The 19,694-nt window shown below is 38.9% G+C and overlaps 1 protein-coding gene across 1 annotated transcript in view; it reads left to right on the top strand.

Annotated features, from left to right (window-relative positions):
* The window catches only part of Nubpl (NUBP iron-sulfur cluster assembly factor, mitochondrial), a 221,917-nt gene that overhangs the window by 60,314 nt on the left and 141,909 nt on the right, over nt 1–19,694 (top strand). The window contains exons 5-6 of the mRNA XM_052185869.1: nt 13,997–14,036; nt 14,122–14,212. Of these exons, the coding sequence (XP_052041829.1) occupies nt 13,997–14,036; nt 14,122–14,212 (131 nt within the window). The remainder of the gene's footprint in view (nt 1–13,996; nt 14,037–14,121; nt 14,213–19,694) is intronic.

Raw genomic sequence — 19,694 nt, 5'->3', positions numbered from 1 at the left:
TCTGGCTCCCAAGTACTGTCAAACCCAACTTATTAACTTATTATTTTTTTGGTTGGTGTCTTTTTTTTTTTAAATGTTATCTTTTATTTGATATATTCTTTATTTACATTTCAAGTGATTTTCCCTTTCCTAGATCCCCCCTCCCCAAAAGTCCTATAAGCCATTTTCCCTCCCCCTGTTCCCCAATTCCCACTTCTCTGTCCTGGTATTCCCCTACACAGTGGCACTGAGCCTTTCCAGGACCAGGGACCACTCCTTCCTTCTTCTTGGGCACCATTTGATATGTACATTGTGTCTTGGGTATTCCAAGCTTGTAGGCTAATATCCATTTATCAGTGAGTGCATACCATGAGTGTTCTTTTGAGACTAGGTTACCTCACTTAGGATGATACTCTCCAGTTCCATCCATTTGTCTAAGAATTTCATAAATTCATTGTTTCTAATGGCTGAATAGTACTCTATTGTGTATATATACCACATTTTCTGTATCTCTTCCTCTGTTGAGGGACATCTGGGTTTTTTCCAGTTTCTGGTTATTATAAATAGGACTGCTATGAACATAGTAGAGCATGTATTCTTATTACATGCTGGGAAATCCTCTGGGTATATGCCCAAGGACAAAATGGCAACCAACAAATTGGGAAAAGATCTTTACCAACATTACATCTGACAGAGGGCTTATATCCAAGGTATACAAAGAACTCCAGAGAGCCAAATATCCCCCATAAAAATGGGGTACAGAGCTAAACAAAAATTTTTCACTGGAGGAATATTGAATGGCTGAGAAGCTCCTAAAGAAATGTTCAACATCCTTAGTCATCAGGGAAATGCAAATCAAAACAACCCTAAGATTTCACCTCATACCAGTCAGAATGGCTAAGATCAAAAACTCAGGAGAAAACAGGTGCTGGTGTGGATGTGGAGAAAGAGGAACACTCCTCCACTGCTGGTGGGGTTGCAAGTTGGTACTACCACTCTGGAAGTCAGTCTGGCGATTCCTCAGAAAACTGGGAATGATACTTCCAGCAGTGCTTTCACCACCGAGCGCAGAGGTGAGATCTCCACCTTCTTTATGAAGGGGAAAGTCTAGGAGCACACAGGGCATATAATCACTGGAGCTGTTGGGACAGGAATCTTCTGGTTGCCATTTGTACCAGGGAGCCAGGTGGCTCCAAGGTCTTCTATGCACAGACCCTGCCAGAAGAGAGTTGGTCTCCCAGGAGTACAGACACAAGCTTACAGGCCCACAGGAGGGACAAGCTCCAGCCAGAGACAGCAAGACCAACTAACACCAGAGATAAATAGAAGGTGAAAGGCAAGCGCAAGAACCTTACCAACAGAAACCAAGGCTATTTGGCAACATCAGAACCCAGTTCTCCTTCCACAGCAAGTCCTGGATACCCCAAACACACTGGAAAAGCAAGAGTTTGATTTAAAATCGTATCTCATGATGCTGATAGAGGACTTCAAGAAGGACATAAATAACTCCCTTAAAGAAATACAGGAGAACATAGGTCAACAGGTAAAAGCCCTTAAAGAAGAAACACAAAAATCCCTTAAAGAAATAAGAAAATCCCTTAAAAAATTACAGGAAAACACAAACAAACAAGTGAAGGAACTGAACAAAACCATCCAGGATCTAAAAGTGGAAGTAGAAACAATAAAGAAATCACAAACTCTGTAGATAGAAAATCTTGGAAAGAAATCAGGAGTCATAGATGCAAGCATCAACAACAGAATACAAGAGATAGGAGAAAGAACCTCAGGTTCTGAAGATACCATAGAAAGCATTGACTCTATAGTCAAAGAAAATGCAAAATGCAAAAGGCTTGTAACTCAAAACATCCAGAAAATCCAGGACACAACGATAAGACCAAACCTAAGGTTTCAGGTATAGAAGAGAGCGAAGATTTACAACTTAAAGGATTGTAAATCCAGTAAATATCTTCAACAAAATTATAGAAGAAAACTTCCCTAACCTATAGAAAGAGATGCCATGAACATAAAAGAAGCCTTCAGAACTCCAAACAGATTGGACCAGAACAGAAAGTCCGCCTGGCATATAACAATTAAAATACCAAATGCACTAAACAAAGAAAGAATATTAAAAGCAATAAGGGGAAAAGGTCAAGTAACTTAAAAAGTCAGACCTATCAGAATTACACCAGAGTTCTCACTGGAGACTACAAAAGCTAGAAGATCCTGGGCAGACCTCATACAGACCCTAAGAGAACACAAATGCCAGCCCAGGCTACTATACCCAGCAAAATTCTCAATCATCATAGATGGAGAAACCAAGATATTTCATGATAAAACCAAATTTACATAATATCTTTCCACAAATCCAGCCCTACAAAGGATAATAGATAGAAAATGCCAATACAAGGAGGGAAACTACACCCTAGAAAAAGCAAGAAAGTAATCTTCCAACAAACCCCAAAGAAAGTAACCACACAAACATAAAAATAACACCAAAAATAACAGCAATCACTATTCCTTAATATCTCTTAACATAAATGGACTCAATTCCCCAGTAAAAAGGAATAGACTAACAAGTATTTTTCATGTAAATTTTCAATTTTATCAAAAAATGTTTGTAATTCCTCTTCCAATTAATTTAGTAATGGTTTTTGTTTGTTTGGTTTTTGGAGTTTTTTTGTTTTGTTGTGTTTTTGGTTTTTCAAGACAGGGTTTCTCTGCGTAGCCCTGGTTGTCCTGCAACTCACTCAGTAGACCAGGCTGACCTCAAACTCAGAAATCCACCTGCCTCTGCCTCACAAGTGCTGAGATTAAAGGTGTGCACCACCACTGCCTGTAGTAATGTTTTTATGTCTACCATTTTATCTGTATTATTTTCTATGATAATTTTCAATTTTAACATGTTTTTCTATATATTTCTTCAATTTTATCAGAAATATTTTCCATATAAACCTTCAATTTTATCAGAAAATGTTTATAATTCCACTTTTAATCCACTTAGAAATATTTTTATGCCTATCATTGTATCTGTATAATTTCCCATGATAATCTTCAATTTTAACATGTTTTTCTATATATTTTTTCAGTTTAATCAGAAATATCTTCCATGTAAATCTTCAATTTCATCAGAAAATGTTTATAATTCCACTTTAAGTAAACTTAGAAATATTTTTATGCCTATCATTTTATCTGTATAATTTTCTACGAAATAGTCAATTTTAACGTGTTTTTCTATGTATTTCTTCAATTTTATCAGAGATATTTTCCATGTAAATCTTCAGTTTTATCAGAAAATGTTTATAATTCCACTTTCAATCAATTTAGGAATATTTTTATACATACCATTTTATCTATGTAATTTTGTAATTTTATCTATGTACAAATTAAAAATATATTGTATATGAATTGAGATGACATTTTGTTGTAGATGGATGAAATCCACCGTAGCAAAACAAGAAACTAATTTCTTTTCCACATGAGAGGTTGGTAGTCACCACTATTGATGCAACATTTCTATTACACAACGTCACTGGGAGTCTAAGTCTCTTCTATGTCACCATTTTATTTTTCTTAGAGGCTTTTAATATGAAAAATGTAAAATTATTTTCTCAAGCTCTTCAGCCATGTTAGAACATTTAAGGCATGCTGACATTAAGATAATTGGCTTTATGCCATTTCTTAGCTTTACTTGATTTACATGAGTTGTTTATGCTTTAGATACATTTTGGTTGTTACGGTTTACAAGGCAGCCATGTGACACAGTTGAGATGCTTTAGAGAATTAGTTTGCTTGGTTTGTAAATGTAGGTCTTAGTAACTTAATTTAACTAGTTTTATAATTGAAGTTAATTGTTTAGGGGAATTTAATCTGGAATCAATTGAATATGAATAAAATATATAAGTAAATTTTTATTTCAATATTTATTTATTATCTATACCAATAACAAGATTTACATGGCAAACTATAAAGTTATAAAACAGCTTCAAAACATGCAACTTTAGATATTAAACATAAGGAACTATAATATAATGGTTAGTTTTAATTGTCAAGTTGACACAACTTAGAGTCACCCATAAAGAAATTCTCAGTGAGTGACTGTCTGGATCGGGATGCCACTGTGGGCTTGTCAGTGGGTGCTGGTCTTGCTGCTTTAATTGAGGAGGAAGACCCACCCACTGTGGGAAGCGCTAGGCCTATGTTTGGGTTCTGGGGCTGTAAACAGTGTAGAGAGGTGCTAAGCACAAGTAAGCACACAGGCATTTGTGATTCTGGGTGAGTATGACTAGCCGCTTCAAGGTCCTGCCTTCACTTCCATGCCATGAAAAATTGTGACCTGAAATTATGGGCTAAAATAAATAACCAATTTTTGTTGGGTTATTTTATCACAATTCCAGAAATGAAACTAGGACACATAGACAACAATTTTGGCATAAAAAATTTTCTAAGTTACATTAAAGAGATGAGCCTGAGGATGTATCATGAACACATGCAGTTAGGCCTTTTGAAATAAAAAAAAAAAAGCAAAGAACAACAGCAACAACCCCCCCCCCCCCCAAACATTAACAACACACAGACACACACACACAGACACACACACACAGATACACAGACACACACAGATGCACACACACACATTTCTGTTAAGGAGAAGCAGATAATATTTTTAGTCTGAATAATAGTTATCATTCTGCTTTGATAAGTTAGGTTTTTGCTTTTAGGAGACTGAAATTTAAAACTTACTCCTTCGTGGATGACTGTATGCTCATAAATTTATCAGCCTCATTCAGAGGGGGTCATGTCACTGTCTTCATAATTCTGAATGACTATATGTAGAGAGGCAAACTAACTTAGCATTCTTTGGGAGTGAAATGTTTTGTGGAAAAACATTTTAAGATTTAATGGGCATTGGCTATTTCTTAGAGATCCAAATATTATTAAAACACTGTGTTTTAGAACTTTTTAAATATTGGCATTGTTCCAGGTATTTGAATGTTTGTTTAAAAGTCAAGCTATGTCTTACACTTCAACTTAGGTTTTATAAGCATGAGACTATCTTATATTTTTTTCCTCTTAACTGATGGATCATGGAATGTTTGCAAACCATGTATGTGGCAAAGGGTTAAACCATGTAAGAAATTCAGTAGCAAGGAAACAAGTAGTCTGATTGGAAAGTGGGCAGGAGATTTGGGGAGATATTTCTCAAACAAGATAAACAAATAAATGGTCCATCAAGTATACGAAGAAGCATACAGTGCCACTTATGAGCATGGAGAAATGCAAATTAAAGCTACAATGTGCTCTCACTTCACACCTCGTAGAATTGTGATGTTCACAATGATGAACAGTAGTGCACACTGGTAGGCAAATACTAAAGAGGATGAGGCAGTGGAGCCAAAGTTCTGAGCAAACCTGGGCTACATGAGATTCCATTAAAAACAAAACAAAACAAAAACAAAAACAGGAACCACAAGCATAAAGGGAGAGTCATAGTGTGGATGTAGAAAAGGGGAACCCGTGCTCCACTGCTGTTAGAAATGTAACTTGTAGAGTGATGATGGAAAACAGCGTGAATGGTACAAAAAAGGAAAAAAAAAAAACCCAAAACCAATTCCCATGTATTCTAGAAACATGTTTGGGTAGAAATCTGAAGGAATTATATCTGTATGTTGATGACTTCTGCCCTTCTATATTATTTAAGAAAATCAAGATGCTGAAAAAATGTTAGGCAGCAGATGAATTGCTACAGAAAATGTCGTTTCTGTTTACAGTAGACTACTGCTCAGCCACAGAAGGATAGTAGCCTTCCATTTTCTACCACTTGAATGGCCCTAGAAAATATTCTGCTTAGTGAAATAAGCCAGGCACAAGAAGTGTATCACACAAAATACTGTGTTAGTGTGTTATTTCACTCACAACAAATCCCTAAGAACAAGATTCATAGACTCAGAAAGTCAACTTTTGTTCCTGGGGATTGAGGAGCGGGCAGCAGCTGCATGTGGAGCTGCCTTGTGCTCAGAAGTGCAGAGTTTTCATTACATAGGAATAGATAGTGAGTGCAAGAGATCTGTGCAGCATAGTGACTGCAGCTCGTGATGAGCTATTGCTTGGAAGTACTTGGAGTAGATTTTATATGTTCTTGTCACAAAGAATAAACATGTGAAGTCATAAATATGTTAGTTGATTCAACAGTCTCACAGAATATATGTGTATCAGTGTATTTGTTTACCACAGCAGATCTTCTTTTGCTTATTTGAAAAACAGAGTAAGAAAGTAAATTTGCCTTTTCTTTACACAAATATTGCTTTTTAGATAAATGGTGCTTTTCTTCTCTTCATAAATAATATATCCAATATTATTATAAAATTTATAAAATTATCAAGCTTTTAGGTTACCTTGAAAATTTATGATGTTTTCTTTTATTCCAAGGGTATCAGGGACTAGACCAAATCAGAGCTGCTTTTGTTGACTGGTTTTGGCTGTAGCTCTGATCTATAGTGATTTTGTGGTTAGTATTAATATTTATCTCCACCTAGACTGTATTTTTCATGAGGAGATCCTGTGTCTGGCTGTTTTTGCCTTTCTGTCCCTGGCTTTGTTCTCTGTGGCTTAAGTAGGCCTTCAATAAATATGCCAATGAGTGAAGGGAACCCATTCTCTTACATGGTGAGTATTCATTGAGCCTCTAAAGTATAACTTTAAAAATAAAGATAATTGACATATCTTTTTTGTAGAGATATAGCTATTGTATGATTTTTTTTGTTTTGTTTTGTTTTGTTTTGTTTTTTTTTTTTTTTTGATAATCTAATCCGCCACAGAGGAGATTCTGTAAAGCAGGCAGCAGTTCTGCTGCTTACAGACCGTTTTGGACCTGAAGTCACCATCCTCCAGCCTTCCCTAGTATCATTCCTCTGGGCACATTTCACTTTGTTGTGTGTTACCAGTGTTGGTGTCTCTGCTTACTTCTTTTGTACCTTGACTTTTTATCTGCTAATGCTGCCATATGGGCCATGCAAACTCTCAGACTTCTAGTTTAGCCAGATGGTAGTAGAGTAAGGCTTAGAATATCTGTACTAAACATTTGTGGCAAGGATTGCCTCTTAGTATTTATTAGTAACGTGTTTTTTTTTATTGTTTTAATTATAACATGTTTATTTCAATTCTGCAGCTATACCTTTATGTTACTTTTATTATGTAATAGTATTATAATAATTCTCAGCAGTTTTAAAGTAATTTTCATTTTTATGCTTTGTGTCTGTTCCTTTTCTTTCAAAATCATCTGTGTTTGTCATTGTTGTAATCACATGTTCTGTAGGCCACACTAAGGCCCATGTCATGGTTCTGTGTCTGTTCTACTTAAGTCCTATGGTCTCTCTATGCTGGCAGTCATAATACTATTAGGCTCATGTTCGCCGTGTACACACCTGTGAGAACTAAGTCAGCAGAATAGTGCAGTCTTGGCTAGGGATATCTTTCCCATCCCTCTGTGTCCTACACCACTTTGTATCTTTCCTGGTGGCTTCAAATTCCAGCTCAGGGCTGCCTCTAATCCATGCCTCCCAGTTCCCACTGAAAAGGAATGGATAAGAAAGGCCTCCAAGCCTCATATATTTGAATATTCAATCATCAGGGAATGGTAGGAGGTGTGGCCTTTTTGAAGGAAGTGTGACACTAGGGGTGGGCTTGGGGTTTCAAAAGCTCAAGCCAGTCCCAGCGGCTCTTTTCCTGCTACCTGCAGATCTAGATGCAGAACTCTCAGCTGCTTCTCCAGCACTATGTCTGCCCGTGTGCCATCACACTCCCCACCATATTGGTAATGGACTAAACCTCTGAAACTCTAAGCCAGCCCCAATTAAATCATTTCTTTGATAAAAGTTGTGATGGTCATGATGTTTCTTCACAGTAATAGGACAACTGACCAAGACAGAAATTTTAAAAGAAAGACTAGTTTAGGGTCCTCAAGATGATACAGGTGCTTTCTATTCAAGCGTGGAAAGTTGAATTTGATCCCTGAAACCCACATAAAGGTGGAAGGAGAGAATGGACTCCTCACAATTGTCCTTTAATATCTGCACTGTATTATGACTTGTACTTGCCCACCCACTATATCAGCCCCTTGATAGAATAAATAAAAATAATTGGGAGGGGTTTTGTGAGACAGGGTCTTTTGTATGTAGCCCTGGCTGTTCTGAAACTCACTCTGTAGACCAGGCTATCCTCAAACTCCAAGTGCTAGGAATAAAGATGGTGTATTAGAGTTTCTATTGCTGTGATGAGGCATGTGCTAGGAATAAAGATGGTGTATTAGAGTTTCTATTGCCATGACTACAGCAACTCTGTGTTTTTTAAAATTATATATTTTTATTTTCTATATGCTTTTTTTACATTCCAAATGATTTCCCCTTTCCCAGTTCCCCCCTCCCCATATGTCCCATAAACCTTCTTCTCTCCACTCATTCTCCAATCACCTCTCTCCTTTTTCTCTGTCCTGATACTCCCCTCCAATGCTAGATCAAGTCTTTCCAGAATCAGGACCCTCTCCTTACTTCTTCATGGGAGTCACTTGTTATGCTAATTGTGCCTTGGGTTTTCAGAGCTTCTGGGCTAATTAATATCCACTTATCAGAGATTGCATTCCATGTGTATTCTTTTGTGATTGGGTTACCTCACTTAGGATGATAATTTCCAGATCCAACCATTTGCCTAAAAATTTCGTGAATTCATTGTTTTTAATTGCTGAGTAGTATTCCATTGTGTAAATATACCACATTTTTTTGTATCGATTCCTCCATTGAGGGACATCTGGGTTCTTTCCAGCTTCTGGCTATTATAAATAAGGCTGTTATGAACATAATGGAGCATGTGTCTTTATTGCATGCCGGGGAATCCTTTGGGTATATGCCCAGGAGAGGTATAGCAGGGTCCTCCGGAAGTGTCATGTCCAGTTTTCTGAGGAACCACTAGACTGATTTCCAAAGTGGTTGTACCATCTTACAGCCCCATCAGCAGTGGAGGAGTGTTCCTCTTTCTCCACATCCTCGCCAACACCTGCTGTCTCCTGAGTTTTTAACCTTAGCCATTCTGACTGGTGTGAGGTAAAATCTCAGGGTTATTTTGATTTGTATTGACTACAACAACTCTTATAAAGGCAAACATTTAATTGGGGCTGCCTTACAGTTACAGAGGTTTAGTCCGTTGTCATCATGGTGGGAAGCATGGCAGTGTGCAGGCAAATGTGATGCTGGAGGAGGAGCTAAGATGTACATCTGGATCAGCAGGGAATGAATGTCACACTGGGCATGGCTTGAGCATGTGAGACCTCAAAGCCAGCTTCCCCAGTGACACACTTCCTCCAACAAAGCCATATACTCCAACAAGGCCACATTTCTTAATGGCGCCACTCCCTATGGGCCTTTGGGGGCCATTTTTATGCAAACCTCCACATTCTACTTCCTAGACTCCTTAGGTTTTTAGACATATCAAAATGTAAAATGTATTCAGTCTAACAGTTTCAAATTTGTTTAAAAGTCCAAAGTCTCTTCCAGGACTCATGACAATTTCCTACCTGTAACTCATGTAAAATCAAAATGAAATTCCGCTCACAAGCTTCCAACAGAATATACATTACCATTCCAAAAGGAAGGCAGAGAACATAATGTGCATGTATTGGACCAAAGCAAGAATGAAAATCAGCCAAGCAAACTCCAAATTCTGTATCTCCATGTCTCCATTCCATGCCTCCCATATCAGAACACTCTTCACAACTTTAGCTCCTTTCAGCTTTGCTGACTGCAACAGACTTCTTTCTCTTGGGCTGACTTCACTTCCTGTTAGCAACTCTCCTAGGCTGTTATCCCACAGCTCTAATGTGTTGGGATCTCAAAGGAAATCCAGGCTTCACCCTCACAGCTTCACACACTGATGTTTCTAGGCTTCCATGCAGAGACATACCTGACCTTGGTGGTTTCCTTAGTTGTAGAGGGTGAGTCCATAACCCATTTCTTCTCCCCTTTACTCTAAATCCAGAACCATGGACCTGAAGCTGCCACATTCTCCTGCTTGCTAGAGTTGGAACACCATCTCCTTATTCACTTACATCTTTATCAGCTCTCTGTTGTCACTGGTTTCCTTCACTGCCTAAGCTTGGCTATCCTGAAACTCATTTGGTAGGCCTGGTTGGCCTTGCATTTAGAGATCTGCTTGACTTTGCCTCAGGAGTGCTGGGATTAAAGGTCTGTGCCACTACCCCTGGCACTAAGATTTTTTTAAATTCCTTTTCACAAGTTGGAAGCTTTAGCTGGGTGGGGTTTTCCCCCCCACCCCCACCCCCAAGGTTATTACTCCCTTCATTCCATCTAACATCAGGCTTTTACTTAATCTGTTTATCTCCTTGAACACAGACTTTAGCTCCATTCTACTTCCTGGTGCCCCATTTCTCCTTGAACTGTATATTTTGTAATTTTTCTTGTTCAGGGTGTTCCTTTTCATTATAGATCTGCCTAAGTGTGAACACCAGTAACCACACAACAGAGTCAATACTAGGCTGTTTTGAAATTTCCTCTGCCAGTGCCTTTAGTTTAATACTATTCAGCATAGCATCAGGCAGAGTTTTTGTATAAGTGCAAAAAGCAACCAGATTCTTAACCAAACAACAATGCCTGTAGGCCACATATGTATATATTCTTCTCTTCTGAAATCTCTTAAGCCTGGCTCTTACAGCTCAAATTACCCTCAGCACTGTTGTCTTCCATTCTACATGATCCATTCAGTCCCACTTAAAGCATTTGATTGCTTTTCTAATCCACAGTTCTAAAGTCCATATTCCTCCAAAGAATAGCATGGTCAGGCCTATCACAGCAAGACATATACCACCATGCTTTACTAATGAAAATAATTTTAAAAATTTGAGTTAAAGAATACTCCAGTTTTGTATGTCATATAAATTTGTTAACGCTAGAAATATTACCTTATTAACAGAAAGATTGGGGATAACAGGAACTCAGTAAAATAACAAACAAGTATGTCAACTGTGGTTTTTACCACTAGCAGCCCTAGATAGGATTTTTTCGTTCACTATGTTCACAGACAAGAGTATGATTTTTGTCGTTTGTATTCTATTGAACTAGCTGTTTCTGTTTTAACAAAAGTTAGCTTTTGTTTAAAAATATTACTACTTTAATTTTTTTAGGTCTGTATGCAAAATGATGGGTTTTGTTAAAGCTTCTTCGTACACATTGGCCAATAAAACTTTGGGTTTTACTTGTAACCCACTTCTGCCTGACTTCTTTTGAGAACCATTTAGTTCATTAGTTCATATATTGAGAAGATGATTTAGTTTAAAAGATTTAAGTTTTGCATTTCCTTACATGTTAATGTTAATCTTTAATGTTAATCCTCTATCGATACACAGTTGAAAAAATTATTTTTACTATGTAAACTGCATCTTCACTGTGGTGATTGTTTCATTTGCTATGCAGCTTTTTAATTTCATGCAACCCTGTCAATTCTGTCAGTTCTTGGGATTATTTCCTGAGTATTGGAGTCCTTTTCAAAAAGTCTTTGCCTGTGCTTCTATTTTGAAGTGTTCCCTCTACTTTTCCCTTTAGCAGTTTAAAATTTTCAGCTCTTAGATTGAGGTCTTTTTTAAAAATTTTTAAAAATTTTTTAATGATTTATTTATTTATTCTATATAAGTACACTGTAGCTGTCTTCAGATACCCCAGAAAAGGGCATCAGATCTCATTATGGATGGTTGTGAGCCACCATGTGGTTGCTGGGATTTGAACTTAGGACCTTTGGAGGAGCAGTCAGTGCTCTTAACCGCTGAGCCATCTCTCCAGTTTGACTCATTTTTAAATAGCTCTTAAATGAATAATTTTTGAGGTGAGGTAGAGTATAGGGTAGGAAAGATGGATCTAGTTTCCCCAGAACCTGCAAGCTTAAATTTATAACATAATTTTTCTGAGTCAAGTTGTTTTCCTAATAGAATCTCTCCATCTGAGAAGTGTGTTTTGGTTGAGTAATATATAGTTGGAAGAGGTGAGAGCTTTTATTGGAAAAGAGGTTAGCTGACTTTCAGCTTAGGTCAGGAGCTAGTGAAATGGAGGGTAGCAAGATGGTACAAAGGGAAAAGAGGAAAGCCACACTTACCTGTGTGTATGACACATAGTTAGAATGCCGTTAAGAATTATGCTCGTTCCATGAAGTGACAGTGGGCTCTCCTTTAAGATCCACTGCCTCACTAGCCCAGAGTAGTTGGCTTTGTTTCAGTACCCACCATGTTGAATTCTTTGGGCATATGTTGAAGAGTGACATAGCTGGGTCATATGGTAGATACAATTTTAGCTTTTTGAGAATTCTGCATACTGATTTCTGGAGTGGCTGTAATTTGCAATCCTACTGTCAATGGGGATTTCCCTTTCCCCACGTCCTTGCCAGTATTTGTTGTGTCTGTGTTATCTATCTATCTATCTATCTATCTATCTATCTATCTATCTATCTATCTATAACCATTCTGACTGGGGTAAGAAGAAACCTCAAAGTTGTTTGATTTCGTATTTCCCTAACTATGATGAACCTTTTTCAAAAAAGATATTTCTTAGCCATTTTTATTTCTCTTGAGAACTATCTGTTAAGCTCCATTGCTATTATTTTGAATGGGCCATTTGCTTTTATGATTGATTTTTGAGTTCTTTCTGTATTCTAGATATTACTCCTCTGTCAGATGTATATCTGTTGATTTGATTGGCCACATTCTTTTGATATTCTCCATCCCCTCTGACTCCTACTGGGTCTCTGTATCCATTCCCATCTGCTACCCAGGAAGAAGCCTCTCTGATGATGGCTGGACAAGTCACTGATATATGAGTGTAGCAGAATATTGCGATTGTTTGTTTGATTGTTTTGCCAGTAGTGTTTGGGTCTTCCTTAGGTCTCTGGGCTATTCAATCTCCAGTTTCTGGCCATTCAGGCAGTGTAGGGCATGAGCTCCCTCTTGTGGAACAGGACTCAGGTTAAATCACATCATTGGCCACCATTGCTCCAGCACATTGTACAGGCAGGAAAAGTCAAGTGGAGGACTTTGTGTCTGGGTTGGGTCCAGGTTTCTCTTTTCATAACCTGCAGAGTACCTTCCCATACCAAATAGACTAGAATGTCAGAGTGAAGGCCCCAAGCCCACACCAAGCTGACTCTATGTACCTCCGCTGGTAGCAGGATGTATATCCTGGCTGAAGTCTGGAGGTTGAAGGTCATGTATTTCCTGGCCAAAGCCTGGAGATTGGGAGTGGTACTGCTCAAACTTGGCTAAGGCACCTGGATGCTCGACCTGGGATAGAACCAGGCATTGGGGAAGCTATGTGAATGGTAGGATCAGATGGACTCTCCAGGCTAAGTCCTGGCACAATGCATGTACTAGGACAAGACCTGTCAGAGAGTTTTAATGTAGAAAAGAGATGAAATTCTAATACTTTTTGATGAGAGGCTAAGGATTGTATTAGTGGTTTTTCTTATTCTTGTTACAGAATACCTGACAAAAAGTAATTCATAGGAGGAAAGGTTCTTTTTGGCCTTCAGTGTGAGATTTAGTAAATTGTGGTGAGGAGCAGGAGATGGATGTTAGAGTTTTATTCTTGCTCCTTTTTCTCCAGCCTAGGACCTTTGCACAGGGCTTAGTGCTGCCCACATGCAGGGTGGGTCTTCCATTGTCCTTGAGCTTCCATGGAAACACCCTCTGGAAATAGTCAGAGCAGTGTCCAGGGTGATTCTAACCAGGCAAGTGGCAAAGAAGATTAATCCTCACCAGGGAGAATACAAAAAGCAAGAGTGCATGGTTTCTTCATCAAAGAAATTGCAGAAAGTAGATTTAAGTGTTCTAACCTCATAGAAATAATAACAGAAATAAGTGGTAATGCATAAGTTAATTAGCCCAACCTAACTATTCTACAAACCATATGTGTATAAAGTGCTTATGGACAATGTTATACTCTTCTAACAGAGATTTTTTTCTATCTTATTCCAGATAACTTAATGAGGCCTCTTTTGAATTATGGTATTGCTTGGTGAGTGTATTTTTGAAATTTTGTACTTTCATAAGAATACTATTAACTTGTACAATTGAATTTTATTTTTGCATTAACGTTGTAGTATGTCAATGGGCTTTTTGGTTGAAGAGACTGAGCCACTGGTTTGGAGAGGCCTTATGGTAATGTCAGCCATTGAGAAACTATTGAGACAGGTAAGAAAGTTGCATTAAATATTATTTTACTATGGCAAGGATACGGTTAATGATAAGAATTGTTAAAATTTATAGTCAGGATATCTCACAAAGGAGCCTACTAGATATGTAGAATGTGTAATTGCTAATGTTGTACAGAGACCAAATTCCACCAATTTAGTCTTCTGTTGCATCTTAGTGTAACAATCTGTTGTTTTCTTTTGTATCATCTTCTGAGTCTGTTGTAGGAAGAGAGTCTGTATTTTCCTGTCTTTTTAGATTCATGGTTAATCTCACAGTGGTTAATTATGAATTATAGGGACCATGTAGAAATTCTTCAGTTGTAAATCAATGTATATTGAGCCATGATAGTTATTGTGATGTAAATTATTTTACAACAGGAGTGTTTATTATTATTTTTACTGCATGAGATTCTGTATATATAGTGCATGTTCAGTCAGCTTCGTTCCTATCAAAGGATATCACGTATGATAATCTAAATAAACCAAGTGGACTATATTTCATTTATAGTTTTCTTAGAATAAACTACTTTTTCTTAGTAGGTGAGAGGTATTTTAGGTAACTGTTAACTCTGTCCCACCAGTTTACAGTCATCCCTTATATGTTCAGACTCTGCATTGGGCCTGGTATCACGCTATGGGTTGTTCACTATAATGACGAATATTTCCATTTTATTGTCAGATGATTGTGCAACTAAAGAATAGGCCATGATCTCTGAGATTCTTTCTTTCCTATAACATCTTTGTCTTTCCGACACTTGTGTTAGTGAAGCATTGAATAATGTTCTTTTTGATCTTTGGGCCAGAGTCCTCATACTGTTCCAGTTGTTAAACCTTTGGCTACATTTCCTTCTCTTCCCACCCAGGTCCTGTTGTTATTATAGTCTTGTGACCCAATCCCCCTCCTCACCAATCCTGTGTGCTTGTGACCTCCGTTGTCTGTTCCAGCCTTTCTTTCCTCTGTTGCTGGAATATATAGAATAAAGAAAATATAGTCAGTTGCCTGCCCCGTACAGATGGGATCTGCAGAGTCAGTCGCCATCTGAACACTTCAGCTGAGTTTACTCATTCTCAATTTTTGGCAAAAGCTTAGCTTAGAAATCGTTAAAGGGTTTGGGGAAAAGACAAGTTGTATAATGTGGGCAATTTGATTATGTGTTCCTTTGTTATATTTTAAGGTCACTATAGCATGTGGAATGCCTTCTTTATTCCTAATTAGTTATTTGTTCATAATCTGTGCTTCGAATATTCTGTATTCTATGTCCACTGTTTTATGGCTTTCTGGCTCTTTATTATTTTCTTGCTTTTGATTATTGAGGTTTAGTTTACGGTTCTTTTTCTAGATTCTTAAGGCAGAAACTTAGATAATTGGGTTTTCAGGATTCATTTTTAAAGATGATATTTGTTTATTAATGTTTGTGTATAGGTATGAACTTGTATGAATTTATGTGCACCATGTATGTACAGGAGTTCACACAGACCAGAAGAGGGTATGAGATCCTCTGTAACTAGAGTTACAGGTGGTTGGGAGCCACCATGTGAACACAGGAAGTTAAGCCCAGGTCCTTTGCAAGAGCAGTGAGCACTCTTAGTCACCGAGCCTTCTCTCCAGCCCCTGGCAGAGTTCTTCTTTTTAAAATACAAGTAATTAAGGATGTACTTTTTTTTTTTTTTTTGAGTGTGAGATCTACTTTTTCTAAATGAAAAAAAAAACCCGTTTTTATTGATTCTTTGTGAGTTTCACATCATGCACTCCAGCCTCACTCACCATCCCCGTTTTCTCATATCTGCCTCTTACCCTTGCAACCCCTTCCCCAAATAAATCACGCGCACACACACATGCACACCCACACACGCACACATGACCGCGCGCACGCGCACACACACACACACACACACACACACACACACACGCACATGCACACACACATGCGCCTGTGCACGCACACACACACACACACACACACACACATACCACAGGCACATGCACAAGTGTGCACAAGCACCCTTACACCATACAAACAAAAGCAAAGCATAGTACCTTCATCACTAGCATTTGCTCAGAGCCCCACAAATTGTGATTCTCTTTAGGTTTTCATTGTTAATCAGTTCCAATTTTCTAATTTATTTCCTCCTGTTCTTTATAGATGTATGTAGTATTATCAGTTTCTCAGCATTGTTGGATCTTTCTAAGATCTTTATCATATTTATTTTGGGCAGAGAATGTGTTTTATAGTACTTTCGCAGGCCCTTTGGATATGTAGGATGTACTTTAACTAGAGCTAATGTTTTGTATTTTTCACTTAGAGTTATTGGCAGCGATGTCTAAGTCTTGTATGTCTTGATTTTTTTGCCTTGTCATTTGATAATGTCATAAGTAAAAGAAGGTTTAGATTTTGCCTCACATATTTGGAAGCTCTATTATTACATGCACATGTTTTGAAGTGTTACACCTTCCTTGTGAATTGACCTATTGTTTTGAATTCTTCCTCCATGTCTCTGGCAAACTTGTCATTTTGAGGTCTGCCTGATACTGACATAGCCACATGAGAATCTTGTGTCTGCATTGTGATGGTCAATACTGACTGCCAAGGCAGATTCTGAGCATGTCTGCGAGGCACTCTGTGGATTAGGCTGAGCTGGAAAGACCCACACTAAACACGGGCAGTGTCACAACATGTGCCTGGGGCCCAGACTGACAGAGCAGGGCTGGTGGACTGAGCACAAACATTCATCTTTTTCTACATCCTGACTGGATTCAGTGTGACTGGGTGCTTACAGCTTGAGCAGCCATGACCTTCCACCACAGTGTGTGTGCCCTAGACATGTGTGCCCACAGTGGGGTGTACCCTAGATCTGCAAGCCCATGGTGGGGTGTACCCTAGACATGTGAGCCCACAGTGGAGTGTACCCTAGACATGTGAGCCCACAGTGGGGTGTACCCTAGACATGTGAGCCCACAGTGGAGTGTACCCTAGACATGTGAGCCCACAGTGGGCATACCCTAGACATGTGAGCCCACAGTGGAGTGTACCCTAGACATGTGAGCCCACAGTAGGTGTACCCTAGACATGTGAGCCCACAGTGGAGTGTACCCTAGACATGTGAGCCCACAGTGGAGTGTACCCTAGACATGTGAGCCCACAGTGGAGTGTACCCTAGACATGTGAGCCCACAGTGGAGTGTACCCTAGACATGTGAGCTCACAGTGGAGTGTACCCTAGACATGTGAGCCCACAGTGGAGTGTACCCTAGACATGTGAGCCCACAGTGGAGTGTACCCTAGACATGTGAGCCCACAGTGGGTGTACCCTAGTCATGTGAGCCCACAGTGGAGTGTACCCTAGACATGTGAGCCCACAGTGGGTGTACCCTAGATATGTGAGCCCACAGTGGAGTGTACCCTAGACATGTGAGCCCACAGTGAAGTGTACCCTAGACATGTGAGTGTACAGTGGTGTATACCCTAGACATGTGAGCCCACAGTGGGGTGTACCCTAGACATGTGAGCCAGAGTAAGCCTTCTTCCTAAGCTGCTCTTTCAGCTGTTTCATTGTTTGAATTGATGTAGTTCTCATGTGATTTAAAACAGTTCCTTTTTCTTTTAATTCCACCTCTCAATCCTGGATCAAACTCAGGGCCTTGTGTATGTTAAGCAAGCACATTGAGACATACCCTCAGGACATTAAACATCAGTTTCATTTTGTATATGTATTTAGTGCTATTTTTGTTGATTCTTTGTAAATTTCACATCATCCACCCCAATCCCACTCATTTCTCAATCTTGTCATATCTGCCCTCTACCTTTGTAACCTTCCCACACCCCACAAAAGAAAAGAAAATTAAAAAGGAACCCAAACTTTTTTCTTGGTGGAAGCTGTAGTGTATCACAGTATGCCACACAGTATTTCCTTTTGCCCAAACAGCTTTACTTGCAAGTGTTTCCTTCTTCAGAGACCTGTATGTTCTTGTCATACAGATCTTTCACTTGTTTGGTTAGAGTCACCCCACGATACTTTATATTGTTTGTGGCTATTGTGAAGGGTGTCATTTCCCTAATTTCTTTCTCAGCCTGCTTATCCTTTGCATATAGGAAGGCTGCTATTGATTTGCTTGAGTTGATTTTATAACCAGCCACTTTGCTGAAGTTGTTTATAGCTGTAGGGGTTCTCTGGTACAGTGACAGGCAGGTAGATCAATGGAATGGGACTGAAGACCCAGAAATGAACCCACAGACCTATGGTCACTTGATCTTTGACAAAGGAGTTAAAACCATCCAGTGGAAAAAAGATAGCCTTTTCAACAAATAGTACTGGCTTAACTGGAGGTCAGCTTGCAGAAGAATGCGAATTGATCCATTTTTATCTCCTTGTACTAAGCTTAACTCCAAGTGGATCAAGGACCTCCACATAAAACTAGACACACTGAAACTAATAGAAAAGAAACTGGGGACGATCCTTGAGGATATGGGCACAGGGGAAAAGTTCCTGAGTAGAACACCAATAGCTTATGCTCTAAGATCAAGAATTGACAAATGGGCTGGGTGGTGGTGGCACACGCCTGTAATCCCAGCACTCTGGGAGGCAGAGGCAGGCAGATTTCTGAGTTCGAGGCCAGGCTGGTCTACAGAGTGAGCTCTAGGACAGCCAGGGCTATACAGAGAAACTGTCTCGCTGTCTCGGAAAAAACCAAATCCAAAAACCAAAAAAAAAAAAAAAAAAAAAGAATTGACAAATGGAACCTCATAAAATTACAAAGTTTCTGTAAGGCAAAGGACACTGTCAAAAGGACAAAATGGCAACCAACAAATTGGGAAAGGATCTTCACCAATTCTACATGCAACAGAGGGCTAATATCCAATATATACAAAGAACTCAAGAAGTTAGACTCCAGAGAGCCAAATAACCCTATTAAAAAATTGGGTACAGAGCTAAACAAAGAATTTTCACATGAAGAACTAAGAATGGCCAAGAAGCACCTTAAAAAATGTCAACATCATTAGTCATTAGGGAAATGCAAATCAAAACAACCCTGAGATTTCACCTTACACCAGTCAGAATAGCTAAGATTAAAAACTCAGGAGAGAGCAGGTGTTGGCAAGGATGTGGAGAAAGAGGAACACTCCTCCACTGCTGGTGGGAATGCAAGTTGGTACAACCACTCTGGAAATCAATCTGGCTTTTCCTCAGAAAACTGGGCATAACACTTCCAGAGGACCCTGCACTCCTGGGCATGTACCCAGAGGATTCCCCAGCATTCAGTAAGGATACATACTCCACTATGTTCATAGCAGCCCTATTTATAATAGCCAGAAGCTGGAAAGAACCCAGATGTCCCTCAATGAGGAATGGATACAGAAAATGTGGTATATTTACACAACGCAATACTACTCAGCAATTAAAAACAATGGATTCATGAAATTCTTAGGCAAATGGTTGGATCTGGAAAATATCATCCTAAGTGAGGTAACCCAATCACAAAAG

The sequence above is a fragment of the Apodemus sylvaticus genome, chromosome 6, assembly GCF_947179515.1.
Source record: "Apodemus sylvaticus chromosome 6, mApoSyl1.1, whole genome shotgun sequence".
NCBI lineage: Eukaryota > Metazoa > Chordata > Mammalia > Rodentia > Muridae > Apodemus > Apodemus sylvaticus.
This window is presented reverse-complemented; position numbering and strand designations above follow the sequence as displayed.